The sequence below is a fragment of the Arvicola amphibius genome, chromosome 9 (genome assembly GCF_903992535.2).
Source record: "Arvicola amphibius chromosome 9, mArvAmp1.2, whole genome shotgun sequence".
In the NCBI taxonomy this organism is placed as follows: Eukaryota; Metazoa; Chordata; class Mammalia; order Rodentia; family Cricetidae; genus Arvicola; species Arvicola amphibius.
The window spans coordinates 26,718,432-26,738,667 of NC_052055.2; the positions used below are offsets into that span (position 1 = coordinate 26,718,432).

General features: G+C 47.3%; 2 protein-coding genes across 3 annotated transcripts in view; one reads left to right on the forward strand and one right to left on the reverse strand.

The window, feature by feature from the left end:
• Positions 1 to 19,278, reverse strand: part of Sla (Src like adaptor) — a 33,610-nt gene extending 14,332 nt beyond the window's left edge. The window contains exons 1-3 of one of the 2 annotated variants that reach the window (XM_038341992.1): positions 19,260 to 19,278; positions 18,589 to 18,704; positions 7,809 to 7,906 (exon numbers count right to left, since the gene is read on the reverse strand). In XM_038341992.1, coding sequence (XP_038197920.1) covers positions 7,809 to 7,869 — 61 coding nt within the window. In that variant the 5' untranslated portion in view covers positions 7,870 to 7,906; positions 18,589 to 18,704; positions 19,260 to 19,278. Of the gene's footprint in view, positions 1 to 7,808; positions 7,987 to 18,588; positions 18,705 to 19,259 lie in introns of those variants that run through there. The other variant, XM_038341991.1, reaches the window with a different exon arrangement.
• Positions 1 to 20,236, forward strand: part of Tg (thyroglobulin) — a 181,321-nt gene that overhangs the window by 127,151 nt on the left and 33,934 nt on the right.

The following is a 20,236-nucleotide window of genomic DNA, read 5'->3' on the forward strand; positions in this document are numbered from 1 at the left end:
CCCTTCAATGGTGTGGTCACTGAGAAGTTGCCCAAACTCCTGTAAATATTCCCCAATCTGTGCTCACACAAGTAATCCTACTTAAACTGGGGGGGGGGGGGACTACAATAAACACACAAATAAGAGAAGGCCTAATTGGAAAGAAGGCATCCAACAGGAGGAGGGACAAGAGAGTAATAGGGGTGAATTTTATCAAAATATACCAAATACATGTATAATTGTGATTTTTAGAAAAAAAAAATCCTTAGTACTATTTTTCAGATGCCCTTCCTAGGCCCTGTGGTCACTTGTGGAAGAAGGTTGGGCTATTCAGTTTGGACTCTCCCCCAGGGCCAGGAGGCTCAAGCTCTGTAGTTTAGAGTCCCCTTCTCTTGGGGTGGATGGGCACTATGTCAGGCACCCAGACAGCAGGGATCTTTAGTGCCATAGCGATGGCGAATGAAACCTAAGTACTTTCTGATGTAGGTACATTAAAATTTCAATTTCTTAACTTGACATCTGAGACTCTGCATGACCTAAATTCTGCCTCCCCCTAATAAGAGCTCGCGTATGTATGAAATTTTAATGATGTTTTGCAAGGGGAAGCGTACACGCTCTTTGGCTCATGTGAGCCCAGCTGGCTGCAGAGATGCAGGGATAAGATGCGAATCTCCTTCTTGATGCCAAGCAACGATGGCGTCCATCCTTTGTAGTTCTCCGTAACTCATACGTACTGATGCAGGTAGTGCTGGGGCTCACTCAAGGGGAACAGCACACTTACAAAGCAGCAAACATGGTACCGACTGTATCTGCTAACTGGGCGTCAACCCGCACTTCTGGGTTGCATCTTTTACTTCTTCATTTACTGGTTCTTCCTTGAGCCCCAATCCTGAGCCAGCCTTTTCCTGCTTCATAAGATGTTACATTCTAGATCCCCAGGGTCACACGAGCCGTTGCTTGTCCCCGGCCACAGAAAGTTCAGTAGAACCCCAGTACTCGGCTGTGCAGGTTGGGTCCCTAGCAAGTGTCTTTCTGTGAGGTAGTCACCTGTACTGGCACTCCAGCTCTGACCTCTCATAGTCTGGAGGTCCTACTGGCCAACTTTTCAATCTCTTACATAGACTGAGCCAAAAGAGAGGTTGAACATGAGGCTGAGTGAGTGAGATGAAGAAAGGCTCTAGGAGAGGCACTAACCGCCAATTAGGAAATGAATCAGAAATCTGTTATCGTGGTGGAAGAGTCCACACAGATATGTTGTTCATTTGGGGAAACTGAGTCATGGGTGATAAACTATGTAAATTTTGCGAGAGGAAACTAAAAGCAAGTGTCCTAATGAGTCACAGGAGAGGAAGAAGGGCTCCCAAGAAACAAGCTCTGCCGGACCTGAAAGCTTGGCTCAGTGAGACTGCCAGCCTGAGCCTGTGCGTGAAGGAGCCCCACACTCTGCCTTAGGAAATTTTAAAAAAGAGGTTCTTCTCTTTGTGACCGAGATACCACCCCAGAAATTAGAAGCAATTATCAGGTTGGATTAAGTTTGAAGTCAGAGGTTTGAATCCTGATAAGGGGCAGAGCCAGCCTCTGGGGCATGAAGCTTGTACAAACTTGGAGGTTCCTGTAAGTAAGACAAAGGTCCAGTGCAGAGGGAGGCACAGGATAAGTGGGAGATTAGGGACAAACCTTCCCTGAGAGTCTACCCAGCTGCCAGGGCTAGCTCTGCAGAGTCCAGGTTCCTAATGATATGCCACCTTTCATGCCCACCCCAACCAAGGGTTTCCTGTTCTGTAACCACGATGGGTTGATAATTCTCTTGAGATAGACATACATTTTCCCGGCCTGATGTACTCAAATATGAAACAGCCTCTTACTCACTTGGCTGCCTCAGCAGAGGGTGACATGCCTTTCTCAGGCTTGCCTTACTTCTCAGACCCCAGAGTCTCTCTAGGAGCTGTCTCTTTGCCGGGTCACCATGGCTCTCTCTCACCTCTACCACCCCTCAGCAGCTGCAGCCAGTAGAAGAGGGTTGATGCTCTGCTCTTCTTAATGTGAGGTTCTCCTTCAAATCAATGTCTCAGAGTTTCCCTGGCACATCTGCGTGACTTCCAGAGGAATACTCTACCTGGCTGTGAGCTCAGAGAGGACTGAGCCCTTGAGTATTTAGTGTCATGCAGCCCTGGATCCAGCCCGGAGCCTGCCACTTAAAGGATATTACAGACGTGTGTATAGAAAACAACAAGGATCAGACCCTCTTTTCTGGGGTCCTCTGTGCTACCTCTCCAGAGTACTCCAGGCAAAGAAGTACTCATTGGCATATCCCCTTATCACAAACAGGGTAGAAATGACCCCTAGGTAGAAACTCTTATCTGTGACAAGAATAGAACGTTGAAATACAGCCTGTGCTCACCAAGGTGTTTGGGGTTTGACGCCAGCACATTGCGCAGTCAGGGTTAAAAGCGTGAAATGTTACAAAGCCATCCTTTATAATGTTGAACACAAAGTGGAACAGAAATAAACAAAACACGAAAGCCCATTGTGAATGCAAGAGTTCAAGTGAAAAATGCGGGGGCTCATGGGTATTACGGTTTCACGGTAGCCAAGGCAGCTTCTCGTGGAGCTTCCCTAACAGCCATATTTTCGCAGCAATGACCGTGAAATGTCACCAAGACAGCCTTGAACTTGGGCTTCAGCCTAAGGGTTCTCATCCCCTTATCACCAGAGGCAGAACACCAAAGGGCCAGTCACTAGAAGTCACACAGCCTGATATAAACCTCTGGGAACAGCAGCCTAGCCACTGCGAGCAAATTAGATTGCACGGCCCCCTCTATCTTTCCTGAGCTCTTGTCCCTAGGAAAATAAATATTGGGAGTAGGGAATATATTTTCTCTTCAAGACATCTTTTAGCTACCTGTTTAGCTGCCTGTTTAAGCTACCTGTTTAGGCAGAAATACACATGTAGCATCTAGACTTCTGGAAACAAAATGGGAGGGTGGTATAATTCTATTAGGACTTTACCTTACATACACAGTGGATTTTGATTCCATTTCCAGAGAGCTGAACATTTAGATCCAACCAAATAATGAGTGGGGCAGAAGGAGAGGGCTAAGGAAGGAGGGGCATGGTCAGGATTCGGATTCACAGAACAAATGTGTCCTGGCCACGAGAAGCCCAGAGCATTTGACATCATCAGGACTGACCCACATGCCCCTGCTTCAGAGCTTGGTAATTTGAAGGAAGGCTCTTGAACAAATCAGAGCTCGACAAGTCCCCAAATAAAAATGGGAAATATCAAAATCTGCCTTGTGGTAGATTACACAAGGCTGGTTTCTGTGACTCACAGGTCATTCCCACACAGGACCAGCATACTCTTTCCCAATCAAGACCAGTTCTAGCCAGAGCATCTCCAGGAATGGCAATGGGAGAAGGGTATCTTACCACCTTTAGGTCATATAAACACAAACTCCACTTGGTAAAAGGGAAAAAGAATTTTGGAATACCAAATATTTGCTGATACCTGGTGAGTGAGCAGAGGAAGAGAACATAGAAATGGATCGTGTAAGGAAGGGAACCAGAGTAGAAAGGAGCCAGACAGAGCTTACTGGACACACATGTTACCTAGTTCATAAAGAACGGGCTTGTGAGGCATAATTATTCTTTAGCATGTTATGGCAGCTCCTTTTCTAATGCTAGAACCTATTCAGAAGCCCCACCAACAACTTTTGTTGTAGCAAAAGCTGTAACCATCCCTTCCTCATGTTCTACCTGACCTCGTAGGCCACCTGATCTTATCTGGAGGATGAGGAAGGCAAAGCAGGAGAGAATTAGTGGCACGTCCAGGGAACAGCATGAGTCTGCAGGTCTAAGATGACTTCATACAGCTCTCTTTGCAGCTTTTGTCCAGTCAACACTCCATTCTCCAGAGAGAAAGCCCACACCCAAGGGAGCATTTAGAGCTGATGCAGGCAGCCCATGTGGCTAGTGGTTGCAGGGCTAACTGGCTTAATAATTTCAACTTCTGCTTTCACGCTCTCTTGAGTCATCTCCAAATTCAGTGGCTCCTGCAAGGTCACCATCAGGCCTGACTTTCAGTAACTTTGTCAGGAAGCAACACACGAACATAGCCAATCAGATGGAGCTGCAGGCTGACATGCAGGAAGGTTCCTCCAAGCTCTGCTGATGGATGTAAGCCAGGTCTGTGGGTCCTACTATCTGCAAGCCTGTATTTGGTAGAGTACTTACTTATATTTTATGACATTCATTAAGTGTAAAGTGGCTCAAAAGTTAAATCCACTTCATTCTAAAGTCATCCCATGTTTCAGGAGGGGGTGGGGTCAATTATTATAGAAATGAAGACCCAGACCGAGATCTGACTGGTGCTTGATTTATGGGGTCTCTCACAATGGCACAAGAATGTTTGTGTCATTGAATTTGATGAGCAGGCATTGCTCCTAACTCTAACCCTCTCAGAATACAGTCTTCCCCAGAATCTGACAGAGAATAAGAGGGACACTGGACATTAATCTCAGGCCGTCCAGTTGTTTAACTTCCCTTCTCCCTGATGAGCTGGCGGACTTTAGGAGACTCACTTAACCTTCCTGGCCTCAGTTTCCTCAACTGCGAACTGAAGAAGATGATCGTGACGATGCGGTTGGGCTATTTTAAGAATTAAGCGTCACTCCGAAGGAATTTGCATGCGGTATGCTATTCTTACAGGGGATGTGTATGTACATGCAATGGTTCCTGTCTTATGCACAAAGCTCTTAGAAGTGTGTGTGGCACACCTCAGGCACCAAACCACACTTCGATTACTCCTGTCACAGAGGCACCATGATGAGCTATCAATCACCTCTTGATGTGTATTACATGGGAATCAGGACTATCCTGAATCTGCCAGTCTTAGAGACTTAAAACCTACCAGAGCCTGGTAGGAAATGCAGCTTGCTGTTCCTAGCCATCTTCCACCCACCGTCAGTTCTGCTGGATCTTGAGGTTTCTGTTTCCTTCTCCCCCCTCTTGCCTCAATCAACTATTTCTTTGTGAGTGTCAGCAATATCAATGCATGTTGGATGGGTGTGATTCCCATCCTGGCACTGTGGAATCGGTTCTGAGCACAGCTGGTTTGTGTGGACAACTCTGACATGAGATGTCACTGTAGGTCACAGTGATGTGGAAGGAAGAAACTGGGGGGGGGGAGGGGATTATCACAGCAGAATCACTAAGTTGTCTTTAGCGGGTGGAAATATGTATTTCCCCCAACATCCTGGGAGGTCCCCCCGCCTGGATTTTAATTAACTCTGTGCTGTATGAATATGGCCCAGGGGAGGTGTCTGAAGTTTGCATGGTCTGGGAAATTTCACTATTTGCAATACTGTGAGAAAGCTCCCAGGGTGACCGGTTCCACTGCTTTTACACTTGAGAGATGCTCACACTTGAGGGAAGTCCACATTTGGAGGGAAGTCCACCCTTGAGGGATGTCCACATAGATACAGCCCACTGACGTAGCTGACCTCACGTGGAGCTTAACGCGTGGCCACCCTCACTACTAGGTCACTGCTCTTTCTTTGTTCTATTATGGTAGTAAGGGATCTTGGCAAAGTCCCTGATGAAAGGCTGGGGTAGTTCTCTGAGATCACAACAGCTTCTAAAGGACACCATTTGGGACTCCAAAAGATCTTTTGCCTCTGAAATGTGCATTATTCCTACCGAACATGACCATCTCTTTGTGACATTAGTCCCTAGGAATCACACTGATGAAGAATATTCCAGAAAGCTTAGTTGAGAAGAAAACAAACCATCAAGCCATATGCCCAGGCCTTCACTGCCCAGGCCTTCTCTTTCCTGGCATACTGAAAGGAGGAGCTTCCAAAGGCAGGAGAATTCTTTTGTCTTGAGCTCCCTAGGGCAGGACCAGGAGCTTTCCTGCCCTGAGCTCTTTGTCACCCAGGCCAAGAGAGGAAGCTATAGCTGGCCTGAAGCATCAGCAATTCAGGCACTGCCTGATGGGAACCTATTAGAACAGCAGCACCCTGGCGCCTTCTCCTTTATTCAAATAGGTACATGAAGAAAGAGAAAACCAAGTCAGGCCTGACAACAGAGGAAGTTTTCAGGGTGGGGCAGCAAAGCAGTTTGTCAATTGCTGGATGTGACTATCTGGATTAGTGCCTGCTACAGGCCTGGGGAATTCTCTTAACCAGCAGCCAGAGGGGAGACCCCTAAATCCCTCTCTTAAGGGTGACCTCCAGCCCACACAATGGAAAAAAAAGAAAAAGAAAATTATTCCATAGCAATTTGCATTTTTAAAAAAAAGGCAAGTCCTTGGAGGTGTATGTTGTCATGAGGCTTGCTCAAGCATACAGGCCCTTCTGCCCCAGTCTGAGAAGCGGCAACTCAGCAATGGATTTGGAGGAAGTGACATTATTTTACCCATTCTCTGGTGCTTGTCCAGCCAGAAGTTGGTTAGAAAAAAGTTAATTTGGGGAGGGTAGGAAGGAGGCAGATTGGGCCGCTCTGCCTGGGACAGCCCATCCTGAACTGCGTGTGGCAGGCAGACGACACACACCCTGCTCACCTTACCTTTGCAGGTCTGCGAGTATTCTTGCTGCTTTCTCCTTCAGAAAGGGAAGTGTTAGGGTTAAAAATCAAAAGTCCCTAGGAGTGCCCCTGCATCTGACTCGAAAGGGTACAGGCACAGGCTCTACCCTTGTTCATAGCTGGCCTCCGAAGGACCATTAGGCAATAGGGTGATCAGTTTGTCAGCTCTGTTGTGGAGAAAGTAAGCCGCTCCTTTGTTAAGGGCCCACAGGTGTCATGGAAAGAACTACCAGCAACAGGGAAACTCCTGCTTTTATGAAGCCCTCGTTTGGCAAGCAGGATTGTTAGCTGAGAGCTCTATGAACTTGGTGTTATAGGGTGCAGTGAGAGACACTGTCATCTCTTCCAGGAGACGAATGAGATCCTGAGTGTGGTGATTTGAGGGGGAGGAAGAAGTGTCCTGTGGGACCCTGGAGCCACCCTGCAAACACGGTTGGCTACCACCCTTCAGTCTCCCTACAGGGAGCTCTCCCTCCACACAGCCCTTCTCACTGACCTGACTAAAACTTTTCAGAAAGAAAGATGAGGGTGTTAGATAGGCCACATAGTTGACCCTTGAACTCTGATGATGCCTTGCCCTCTGCTCACACATGTCCCCTCCACCCTGTGACCAGTTGTTGAAGGACTCTTTGAATCTCTGGAAGTCTGGCACAACCATACTTGATAATACATAGCTGAGCTTGGCCACCCTGATTAACCCACAACCCCAGCTGCTTCTCTAGAGTTCTGGTCTATTGCAGCCTTTGTTAGACAGGAGATTTCTTTATCTTCAGCAAGATGCCATGGAGACAGTGTCTAGATTAGTAAAGGGGCCCTGACCACACAGCCCCCCAAGACTGTGTACCGTGTGTGTGTGTGGGGGGGGTGGGGTAGTATTTATCATGGATGGGCAAGCATGATGACCAAAAGTCTAGCTTTCAGAATCAGATGGTCTTGGGGTGGGTCTCTGGGAGCAGTTAATGATACAACCTGGGTTGCCTTCATGAGGCTAGGTTTGCTGACTGTAAAATAAAAGGATGGAACTCACGGATCTCAGGGCTCTCTCTCAAAATAACAGTTTCAAACCGCCAAGTGTCTGACCCTTTCAGATGCTTCTCATTAAAAATTTGAGCCACAAAGTGAGGGACTGAGCGCCAGTCCCCACAGCACAGTTTCAACAAGCACCATTGTCTACCATTGTCCAGGCTTTCTTATGGACTACTGCAGGACCAAGTTAAACACATTTCCAGAGAAGTCAGACTTACCCTCGGTGCCAGGTAATGGCCTCTCCAAAGGCGGAGGTGTGGATTTCAGGCTGTTCCCCATCTTTCTCTTGCCTGGGGCTGTGGAAGGTACTTGAAGCCTGCGGAACAAGAGACACACACGTAGCATGAAGCGCACCCAGAGCTCCCTGAGTGGAGAGTGACCTAGTTCAGAGCGCATGGTGCATCATTTCTCAGGCAGCACACTCCTTGAAAGGCAGCTGTTTTTTTATGTCAAGATGCGATGCATGAGTGTTGGTTACAGAGGCACAGCTCAATTCTTTTATCAAGGGAATGACAGAGAAAAACCACAGAGAAGGAAGTTGCTCACAAGGGCTGTTGGTGGCAAAAGTTTCCATTCCTCCACGCCGCTGCTGAGCAGAGCAGGGGGTGCTGGAGAAGTTGAACAGTGTTTTAGAGAGTCCCGAAGAAGCTGTGCTCACTCAGACTGTAGCCAACAGTTCTTAAGGCCCAGGAATTCAGGCACAACACACTTAAGAGCTGAAAGGCTTCACAGCCTGAAGGGGCAGGGCCAGGCCAGGCTGGGGGCCTCTGGGTCTAACTCTTCCTTGACTGTTTGAATTTCCACACCTGTGTTAACGAAGAGCGGCAAAGGCCAGCTTTGTGACCGCACCCTTTACTTGGTTGGTGTATGTTCTCCATGCTGCAGAACTCATTCACCTCTACTGTAACCTTGATTATGGCAAAGCCCTGTGCCCTTAAGGAAACAGACTCTAAAGGGGAAAACAATTGACTCAAGCTCATATACAAGGAAAGGAGCAGCTGTCTGGGTTACCTCAAGATGGGCTCTCTGGGATCCCCATACAAACTACAATGCTGTAGTTCTCCCTTACGAACCGATAACCTCTGGCAAGTTTGTTGACATTTTTTGCCTGCTGTTGGGGACTATAGGCAGGGCATCTTTGGTTAGCTGCCACAGAACTAAGTGAGATGAAGCTGGTGAAACACACAGCACATGGCCTCACTGGTGAGCATCATGTTGACAAGCATTCGAATCCAGAGATTATGCACAAGTATTTTGAAGAGAGAAGAGAGTCTCGGGGAAGCACAGGAAAGGTGGTCACAAATAGGGACAGAGTGGTTCCTGTTTTAGGGGGCAAAGGGAAGAGACTAGCCAGTGTGGAGGGGGACAAGAAACACAGAGTCCAACGGGAAAACATATTTTGTTTGTTCTGAGTACACAGCTTGGGTCAAGACCTTGTGAGTTTGAACCAATCTATACTCCCTAGACCCTGGCTTTAGATCTTATCTCTGTGTTTTGTCTATGCAGTCAGTCTCTAGCCACAGGGCCAGCTCCTCAGAAGCCCCTCATATGCTGAGAATATCACAAGTCAAAGTTGTGTTTGTGCACCCAACCTAGATCGTAAAACACAATAACATAGCACCATGTAGGGATGGGGTGTTGCCCTTTGTGACCAGGTAGCCAAAGGCAACCTTGACTCCATCCTGCTGTACATCATTAAGAAAGAAGATTGGATCACAGATGTGAGCCTGGGAAAAACAAAAACATCAGCATTCAAAATTTGAAATACAGCTTCGACCGAGTGCACATGGTTTTTGAGCCACTGCTAAGCTTAAAGTCTCAAGTCCTGTGTACACAAGTTCTAGAAAGAGCTACGCTCTGAGAGCAACACCTCCAGAGGAGGCAGAGGGAGGTCTGCACTACTTCCTAATTCTGGAGGAAAGGAGACAGGTGGTGGAATTCTTCAGCTATTCAGAAGCAAGGAGAACGAAAGGGAGGCTTTTAAGAGTCTTGAGTTCTCAGCGTTTATATGAATGAATAGTGAGTGGATGACAGTACCCCATAAAATGTTTCTTAAATACAGGATGGGTGATGGCTTAACCCCTCTTCTCTGCCAGTGCAGTGGGCAGTTCTGGGACTTCTAACCCACACCCAGCTCTGAGCCAGGGGCCTCTGAAAGACACAGCACATGTGCTCTCATTCAAACCCTTCCCAGTTCTTCTCAAGTGTTTGCAAGCTGTTTGAGAAGCCTATGTTCCTAAACTTCAGAGAGAGAAGGAGAGAAGAAAGAAAAGAGGGAGGGAGAGGTGGAGGGAGAGAGGAGGAGAAGAGAAAGGGAGGATGGAGAGGAGGAAGGAAGGGACATTGGAAGTTTACATTTTTTTTCATAGGGGAAACCCAAAATGTATGAAAGAGACAAACCCAAAGACATTAGCTGATGAGGGCACAGGATGAGCTGGCCCTCCCTGGGCCCGGGCCTTCTGCTCTTACCTTGCTTCCTAGGTTCTGACATGCTATCCTCTCTTTCCTTCGCCTGACAAAAGGACCGAAGAGCCTCTTGGACCTTTGAGTCCTGTTACCTCAAGAGAGCCATAGCATGGGCTACCACCTCACAGAGCCTCCAGGAAGGGGTTAAATCACCACGTGAAGGCTTTTATTTGAGAAGAGTGGCAATGCCCAGAAGCAGGGGAGCTGGGGCCTCCCTGAGGAAATAACTGAACAATTTGATTTAATCTGTGACAGTTTTCTGCAGTGGCTAGAGAAGGTGCAGGAGACTAATTGCTTCTATGAACAATAAGATAAGGGCAGAAGAGAGCTGAGTTAATTAACGCTGGTCCTGCCTCTCCCTGACCTTCTTCCCCTTCTCGGAGGAGTGTGTCCACTTCCAGGTCCAGGTGGAAGGACTGCTGGGGCTCATTACATTGTCACATTCTTCTGCCTCCGTTCCTAAAGCTAAAGCTATTTTTCCTGTGTGGCCTTTAGCCTCGGTTTCCACTTCTGAAAAATGAGAGGAATAAGAGAGCAGCTCTCCAGACAGGAAGCCTTTTTACCCTACTTCATTCTAGCAATCGAGACTCCATGGATCTTGGAAGATTAGTAATAAGAGAAAAGAGCCATCATCATTTTTACAAAATCCCGCTGGGAAGAGTATGAATTCCATCTTTGTATTCTTTGGGATGGAGGGAAGACAGGCGGCAGGAGCCAGGCTGCCTTCATACCAGCATTTCTGGGAACAGGCCCTACTTTTTTATCCTGAAAGGGTTAAAGGTCGGAGGTTGGCCCAACTGCCTCGGGTTCCAGTATAAGAACCCCACCATTCTTTTTTTTTTTTTTTTTTTTTGGTTTTTCGAGACAGGGTTTCTCTGTAGCTTTGGAGCCTGTCCTGGAACTAGCTCTTGTAGACCAGGCTGGTCTCGAACTCACAGAGATCCGCCTGCCTCTGCCTCCCGAGGAACCCCACCATTCTTGACTACAGACAGCATGCCCTCTGTGCAGTCATGCTTCTGTCTGTCCTCTAGAGGACACCGGACAGTGTGTGTCTGCCCACTGAGTGGCTCGGGAGGCAGAGTCCTTCTCTGCTCCGCCCCAGCCCCCTCCACTGTGCGTCTTCATCAGGGCAAGGGGTCTGCAGCTCCCAAGCCTTCCTCTCTGATGGCATCCCACAAGAGAACCAAGTGTCTTTCCTACACGGCACACTTACCGCCCTTGTCTGCCCGAGGAAAGGAAGGTCAGCTGTGCAATTTTCAGAGCATCAAAGAGAGAGGACAACGGAAAATCAACCAGGGGCAAAGCAGAGTCCACTCCGGGGAGCACATACGAGCCAGCCTCCACCACAGCAAGCATGAATATAAACCCTGAGAGGCCAGCCTTCCCTTTGAAGGAAGATATCTTCTACAACGTGACACCTCAAAATTACTCCAGTAACCATCTTGTAAGATTTGGGATCCAGAGTCTGCTAGTCAGGAACTTCGGTGTTTACTTGACATGTCACCTTCCATCACAACAGTGACACATGAAAGAGCCACCAAGCAGATCAGTTTTGCTCTGTGCTGCACGGGGCTAAGCATTGTGGCTAAGCATTGTAACTACTGACTGTGCACTCAGTCTAAACTAGCTGTGTGCTAAAGTTTCAGAACTAGGCAGAGGTGATACAGAGGTCAAAGCAGGCTCCCTGGCTCCAAAGCCCAGACACTCCCCACCTCTGGGGACTTGCCCCATCCTCTTTTCTCCCTCCTGGTCTGAGAAGATGACAGCAAAGGGACTCTTCAAAGTCGCCCGACAAAACTTGGCAGTCATAAACTCTGAGGGACAGGAAGGCCAAGGGGCCTGCTAGAGAAAACACAGCCATGACTGGAAGCCTGAGCTTGGCAACACACTGTGGGATGGAGAAGGTGTTGAAGGCGTTCATGAAGGCTTGCTGCTATTTCAAGGTGGGGGCAGGGGTGTAAAGTATATCCTAGACTTGATAACACTCAGAACTGTGGCATGCTAGGTCAGAATGGAAGAGAAACTGGTGACCATGCTGAGGTAACATGTAAAAAATTATCTATGACCATAAATATGTAACGAATGTATGATACATATTTATGGTCTTGCAACGTAGCTCAGACTGGCCTGGAACACTGGATCCTTAGCCTGAGCCTCTGACGTGCTGGGGTGACAGGTATTCACCACTGTGACAACTGCATGAAAACATGACAGCGTGCGCATGCGCTGAATATATCAAAGTAGCACGCGAAACTTCCCCAGGAGTTTCCAAGGGCTCTCTCTGGGTGTGGGTGCGATCACAGGTGAATGTGTGAGCTTCTGGGGTGCACATCTCTGTAGTCTCTATGCTTGTCTTATGTGCATGAATTGGTTTTGTGCCTCAAAGCTGGGCAAGACAGAGAGAGCACCACAGGAGGATCTGCAGAGCCGGGTTAGCCTTGCTAGTTTGTGTCTCCACTCCTATTGGCTGTGTGTCATGTCTCCACTACCCACTTACTGGCTCTTGTGTCTTCAAGCCACTTTTTGCACCCTTCCTGGCTCTCTACATTCTGTTCTTTTCTACCCATTTAAGATAGCAATGTATGCTTCACGGGTTTGCTTGGGGAATTAAATTGCTATGTGTAAGTAAAGCTGAGGTGTGTTTGGTAAATAGTAGCCCAAACATACCCATGGCAGGTCCTTTGGTGCGCCAGTCATTAAATAACTCATTGTGCCAGCTGAGCAAATAAATCACTTGCCCCTTCTAAGTTGTATGGCTTCATCTACCCTAGCCCTACCCCCGAGGCATGACTGGCCCCTATATTTCCATGTTTGCTTGAAACTTGTTCAGTGGTGGCTGAGGGTCTGACACTTTGCTTCAGGGAAAATAAAAACTGTCACCAGGGCTTAATGCCAGGCTTCACTGAGAACCTGGCAGGAGTTCCTGGGGTACCACACCACATCCTGGCCTCAACTGACAGGTGTTTCTCCCTGAACAGGTGTAGGAGGCTGCCAGGGCAGCCTGCCCTGTGGCCCCTCCATTCTTTGCCCACTGCTCTGTCCTGCTGTCCATTTCTGTTTGCAGCACAGACAAAGAGGTCTGGGCCACTGCCTCTATCTCCTAGGGTACCAAGTAATGTTGGTACCTACACAGCCGGGGTACTTGCTGATCCAGCCATCCTGTATCAGACTCACAGGTGGAGTATGAAAAGTTTGATGGGAGAATGACTTAGGGTTCTCCCAGATAAGTCAATCCGCACCCATGGGTGGCAGGAGGCCAAGGATACCAATGAATGTAGCAGAAACTTACCGAAACCGTTATGAAATCTTTATTTTTGTAACTTGATTGCATGAACATGAATTTTATAGACAGAAACATTGCTTTACAGTGTGGAAAGGATTAGGCAATGCCTAGTCTAAGACAGTTTAAAACTGTTGGTCTAAATGTATTCTTTTGAAGGAAGTTCCCCTGGGAGCTCAGTATACAAAGCAGACCAAGTCAAGTTGCTTCTTAGCTCAGATATGGCCTTGGGAAATGGAGGAGGAGGAGGCTGGGAGGGACTCCCAGGGAGATGCTACCATGTGCACAGGAATCTGGGCCCCCAAACTAGCAAGGCTGTGATTTATTCATGATTTCATCTTTCCCAGCAAAAGTTCCTTTTGCTTTTCATTCATACACATGAGTCACCAACATGACTCACAACCCTATCAACAAGATAGAAATCTGGGTGCTGCCCAAGGCAACATGCATAGCTGATGGTCCCTTCCCTACTACTCAGTTTGGTGCGGTTCTCAGGTCTGGTAGCACTAGGGCAGCTGCCCTTCCACAAGGCCCAGGGTAATTGTTACAGTTGAAGGAATACTCTGGCCACTGCTGTGAGCTGGGCTCTGACTCTAAGTTGTTGGGGCCATGACTGTCCATTACTTGTTGATTTCTGTACCGTTTCTTCCCCTCACAAAACCAGAGCACAGTCCTCAAGGAGATCAGAAGCAGATAAAAAGAAAGCCACAGTGTACCAGACAGAGCCACTTGCAGTGACCTGGCCATCACTGAGCAATCAGTGCTGAGAAAATCTCTAGTTTGGAGTGTTTGACAACGTTTGTGGTGAAAATGTCGTGCCATGACCTATTACTGGCTTCCTGCTTTACATCTCTGGATGTGTAGGCCCTATAGGCCTCCTAGCAGTACTAACTGACTCTGGAAAGTTGAAATCAACAGCCTATAAACTGACAAAAAGTTCATTAGAGTATATTTATTATAGCATGTGATTGGTTCATATGGCATCCATTCAAGTATATCATGTGCTTTGACCATATTTACCCCCTTTACTCTCTCCTGACCCTTTCCAGTGTCATTAGCCCCTTTCCTTTTCCCAATTATTGTCCCTTCATTACCTGCATATATGTTACATATGTGTGCGGGTGTACACATGTGGTGTGTGTGTGTGTGTGTGTGAGAGAGAGAGAGGGGGGGAGGGAGGGAGAAAGAGATTAAGGTTCAACATAAGGAAGAAAATGTAATATTTGTCTTTCTGAGTCTGGCTTATTTTATTTAATATGCTGATCTCAAGTTCCATTTTCCTAAAAATAGCCTAATTTCAGACTTCGTTGTAGCTGGATAAAACTGTTGGCTATGGATGGATGGATGAAGACACACGTGTTCTTCACTGTTCTGTTGATGAATGTCTAGGCTGGTTCCTTATCTTGGCCACTGTGTATACTCCTGCAGTAAACACAGATATGCAGTTCTCGGTGTTGTTTGTGGACTTGGAGCCCTTGGCTCCATGCTCAGAAGTGCGTTAGCTGAGCTGTGTTGTAGTTCTACTTTTAGATTTTTGAGGAAGCTCCATATCGATTTATTTAGTATTGGCTAGATGGTTTCTATTCCCAAAACAAATCAACCTAAATTCCTCCTGCCGGTTTGTGTGGAATCCTTACCACCTGTAGACATCCTCCTTAGTTTCCACAGGAAAGGAGGCACTGAAGTCCATGAGCAGCCACTGTGAGGAAGGCCTCCTTTATGCTTAAAATACTCTGACTCATTTGATGTCCAGAGAGCTCAACTTACAAACGAGAAGTCTGAGTCTCAGAGATCTTACGTCGACCACGCAGCTCATTCAAGGAAGGGGTCAATTTTAGTGCTTACTTTTTCTTATTCCTAGCTCTACCTCCTTCTGTCATGTTGACCCCAGCAAAAGAGCATTGTCCTACTAACTGCAAGTGCTTTGTGAGCTGGGCTTGCTTGAGATACCCTGGTAGGAGATACAGAGACCTGTAGCTGGCTGGGTCTACTGTGTCTGACCACTGCAGGCGCATGCCTACTGCACAGTGCCTAGTCAAAAAGTTGGTTCTTGGATTCAGGGTGTTGTCAATCCTGTTGTTAAATCGTGTGGAGAATGATTGCAATCCTGTCATGAAGATGAGTTAGACACATTTCCCTAAGTTTTGCTTTCCACACATTAAATATACTTTTTGCACATCTTTAGCATCCATAGTGGGCCAGCTTGAATGCGCGATGGGCAAGTTACTATCCTTCCTTGGGCACCCATCTGCTGCTTCATCAAAGAGTAGGCCAACCAGATGGAGAACACACTATGCTCGTCACAGACTGGGGCTCATGAGTCCCAGAGGCCTAATCTACAACAGCAAGGGCCATGGGCATGGGTGGACATATGTTGAGGACTTCTGATGTCACTTTATTCAAAATACCACCTCCCTGGACCTCCACAACTCCATGGAGCATGTGATGTTCTACTCAGTTTCGGCATTACTCAGGAAACAGAGGCCAGAGAAATTACTCAACAGTAGTAAAGGTAGGATGTGAACCCAGACCTCTGCCTCCAGAGCTGGCTGACACCTCTAAAACCCTTGAGCATTAGGAAAGGGCAGAGTTACCAATCAAGAGTGTCATGTCATCCCAGGGTGACTTTCTAAGGCTAGGTACAAGTACTCTCAATGGAAAATAAAAGCATGACCTGCGTGTGTCTGGTACCTAATATATGCACAGTAATTAGATGTAATAAATGAAGATGTTGTCCAGCATGACCCCAGATTGTCTGTTAAGAGAAGTGAGACCCCACAAAGCTGTCTGACAACAGAAGTAAGGTACACTACTCCTGAGACCTCATGTATAGCTGTAGCTGGAGTTACTGTACTTAAATAAGGTCCTTCCTGAATGGTTCTGGGATAGGAGGAAGTGGTTGGGACATGATGTACTTAATTTCTTTTCAGAAGCTTGGGTAGATTGTGAGAGGAAGGAACTCAGTCACATGGTATAACTCCAGTGTGTATGTACTGAAGGAACAGATGGGTAGATGGAAATAAGGCTGAATAGGTGGATGGACTGGTGGATGGATGGATGGATGGATGGATGGATGGATGGATGGATAAGCTGATATTTGGGTAAGTGGGTGGACAGATGGGTAGATGGATGGATAGATGGATAAATGATTGGATGGAAGGATGGATGGAGGGGTGAGTGGGTAGATGATGGGATGGACATACAGAGACTTATTACTAGAAGTACTCATATGTCCATTCCTCATGTGACTAACGATGGTTTGCTCTGATTTGCTAAGGATTCTTAATGAGAATATTCAATCTGAGCCCATGGCAGAACTGTGGTAAACAGGCTCTTGCTCGGGAGGAAACAAGTCATTACTACCAACCCATCTCTATGAACACAGGAGATAGATGAAGGTGGTCTGAAAAGAGTCATTTCTGCGTTTAAGAAGTACACTTTGCCATTCCCAGTTTCCCAGCCTGAAGAGAACGAGATTTCTCTCTGTTAGGAGCAGGTTCAGTTTACTGAGATGGGCCCCCACTGATGAGGTTTCTTTCTGTCTAGTGAAACAATAGCAGAATTCTGTCTTCAGAAAAGAAAGGGAGCTCCATATCTTGGCTTTGCAGTTTGACACCACTGTACTTAACACTGATAGCAATCCACACTGCCTGTGGAATTAGGCCGATTTCACCTCGCTCAGGAAAAGCATTAACAGTCATGGTTAGCTTAGCATCTCTGCATGTTATACATAGCATGCACTTCTTACAAACACCACAGAAGTTAGGCTTCTTCTGATATAAATGAATAAATAAATAAATAAATAAATAAACGGACATTCAGAGAGACAAAGGAATTTGCCCAGAGTCCCACAGTCCTTTGTGGCAAACCTGGAACGCCTCCCTGGGTACTCCTGTCCTAAAGCTGTTTAGAAACCCGATGTTTAAGTAGATTTCAGTATGTCTATCCACAGGTTATTATTATACTACTAGAGTGTTTTAATCATTTTGCATAGCATCCGTTAACTGGAAAATATCAGTCACAACAGAAGTTGCCAGAATGCTCATCCCTCTCACCTTGCACAGCTTGGTTGAATAGACTTGAAACTCAGCATCTTCCAGCAGCCCTCAGAACAATGATCTGCAAACTACAGGATGTGTGTCCCTAACACTAAAGTGCTGCTGTCAACAAAGACCTTTGTCCTTTACACTCTCCAAGGCTCTTCCTTCCCGTCTCTGGGCCCTTAGAGCTCCTAGCTGTTTATATTTCCCTACCAGCTGGATGACTGAATAAATCGGTTAAACTCTCTGAGCCTTATCTTCTCCCCGGTCAAAAGCAAATAACAACTGGATACTTACAGTGTTCTGAAGACTGGATGAAAGGAACTAATTATTCTATCATCTTCCCTGGTCACTCTGCATGGCAAACATCTGTTCATATCCCATACACAAGTCGAGGCAGGCCACTCTGAGTCTCCAGCCCATAGACCTGTGCAGGTCCCCTAGGCAGGCCACTCTGAGGCTTCAGCAAAGATTTTTCTCTGATGCCAGGTAACACGCAGCATGCCACATTTCTTAGGAAATTCTGTGTTTTCCACATTTCTTTCATTTGTATCATGTTATGATTTTAAAATTTAAATGCTTCGCATGTTGACCTTCTCTTTAGCTCTTCCTCTCCTATCTGCCTACTTCCTACTTAGGTTATTGTCAGTCGTCTGTGCCGCTTTTCCCAGGAAGATTCTAACTACCAGCCTTCGCAGGGCACTACTACTGTCATTCCAGGGCCTCTGTATCTTTAGACACAGTGGCTGGCTGAGAGCCCTCACTGAGCACCTACTGTGTGTCTGGACCTTCATAGGCACCATGTCTATGCTACATCCACTCATCCCACCAACATCTGTGTGATCCAGGCAACACTGTTTCTATTCCATAAATGAGAACATGGAGATCTATAGTGGTCTAAATGACTTGCTCATGATGACTTGCTCAGGGAAACACAGCTGCCACATCCTAGCTGTTTCTTAAGTCAAACTGTCTCCTGGCAGGAAAATGGGCTGCCCACCAGCCTGCCACAGTACTCCTTCTTTCATACTTAGCTGTTGAGCATCTTCAGGGCAGTCACAGTGCTAGGAGGTAGGACTTCACCAGGACATTCCCCTGCTCTGTTTCAGGGGTCCTTCTCCGGCTCCCGGAAGCCCAGCCCTAACAATTACACTCCAGAGAGTTCCTATAAGTCTCTCCCCTCCCTGTCCCAGCCAAGGTTCCCCCAAATACCTTCAGATGCCGTGGAACATGGCCTCTCCTGGGAGTTGGCAGCAGAGGGCCACCAGGCACGGGGTCACCAGCTCTCCATCAGCTGCGGTTGCTCCAGGCGGAGTGGGCCACACAGGCTGGAAAGGGAACACAGGCACAGCCCATGTTATCAAGCGGGCTGCAGAATTGTAGTTGCTAAAGGGCTGCACACTTCCTCTGCCGAAACAAGGAAGGCAAAGGCGCAGGGCTGGCAGGAGGGCAGGTTCCTGTTTTCGCTAACCCACAGAGCAGACTTCTCACTGCAAGGACGGTGATGGCGAAGAGAAGGGCCTTATTAATTCCTTTACAAAGCACTTGAGAATATAGTCAGCTTGATTGTAAATTGCCAGGGCTTACAGAAACTCACTTTTTCCCTTTCTCTTTCTAATTAAAAGGCAGATGGGGCTGTGAATTTGCCTGTGCATGTCCCTGGAGCTCACTGGGCCCAAGGAGGCTGAGGATAGCTCACTGCTGCCTTCCCTTCCAGAGTTTTCTTTCATTTTTACAGTTCTCTTGCAGAAGGGAGCCAGAGCAATCCCTGAAGCTGCAGCTCCGCTATAGGCCGGTTTCAGTTGTCAGAGACCTACGACAGTAGACAACTGCCCCTGAGCATAGCAGAACTGGCCAGCAGCATCCCTGGGCACAAAACCCACCTCCGCTGTGGTGCTGCCAGAAGAGCTGAAAAGGCTTTTGTGAAAGAGCTTAACACAGAGAAGGGAGTGGTGGCAGATGGGAGCAAGGCGTGGTCCCTGGGGGAGCCCGGATTCAAGGAGAAAGAACTAGAAGCAACTGTGTTGCCTTGAACAAGTCGTTTTAACCACTGGAGGCTTCCATGTTCCCGTCTGTGATGGGAACGCAGACGACGTCACAAGGAGGTCAGTGCTCCAGGAGGCAAGGATAATAGACAGTCTTGTGGGAGGAGGTTCTAGTTCCTAGGGAACACCTGTGTGCTGATATACTTGGTGAAGAGGATCATTCTGAAATAGTTTGCTAAACAAATACACTCGGGGGGGTGGGGAGAGGAGTGAAGCAACTTCCCTGAGGACTCAAATGACAGGGGATGTGGGTCCCTTGCTCTTTCAATTTTCCCCCATGGTTTAGAAATAGAAAATGCACGTGCCTTTAAATAACATATTGTTATAGGTATAGTATATATAATTTCATAGTGTGTGAGTCCGCAGCAAGGAAACCTGTGGGCATGCTACTACGTGAGAGGGAAACCTACTTCTGATCAGAAAATGGCAGCCAGCAGTGCCAGGAGGACCCTCCTACAAGCTGCTTTCTGCCATTTCTGTTCCCAAAGTGGAAAATCCCTCAGAGAATTTAGTGATATCCCTCAGTCTGCAATTGGTCCCTACAGAGCCAGAGTAAAGTCCGGGGCGTGTGTCCCAAGGACCCCACCCAGCTAAGACCAATGTAGAAACTCAAGACAGTCATTTAGAAACCTCGCCGGGTGTCCTTTATGAAGATAAATTACAAACAGTGGGGCAGTATCTAAATTTAGCAGTGCTGTGTACTAGACAGACTCAGCTGGCTTGTGCAAAGCCAGCTCTGTGCAGGGCATGCTGGGAAGGTACAAGCAGGTGGTGTAAGAACTTGGTGGAAGTGGCCGAAGTGGGGAAGAGCAAGC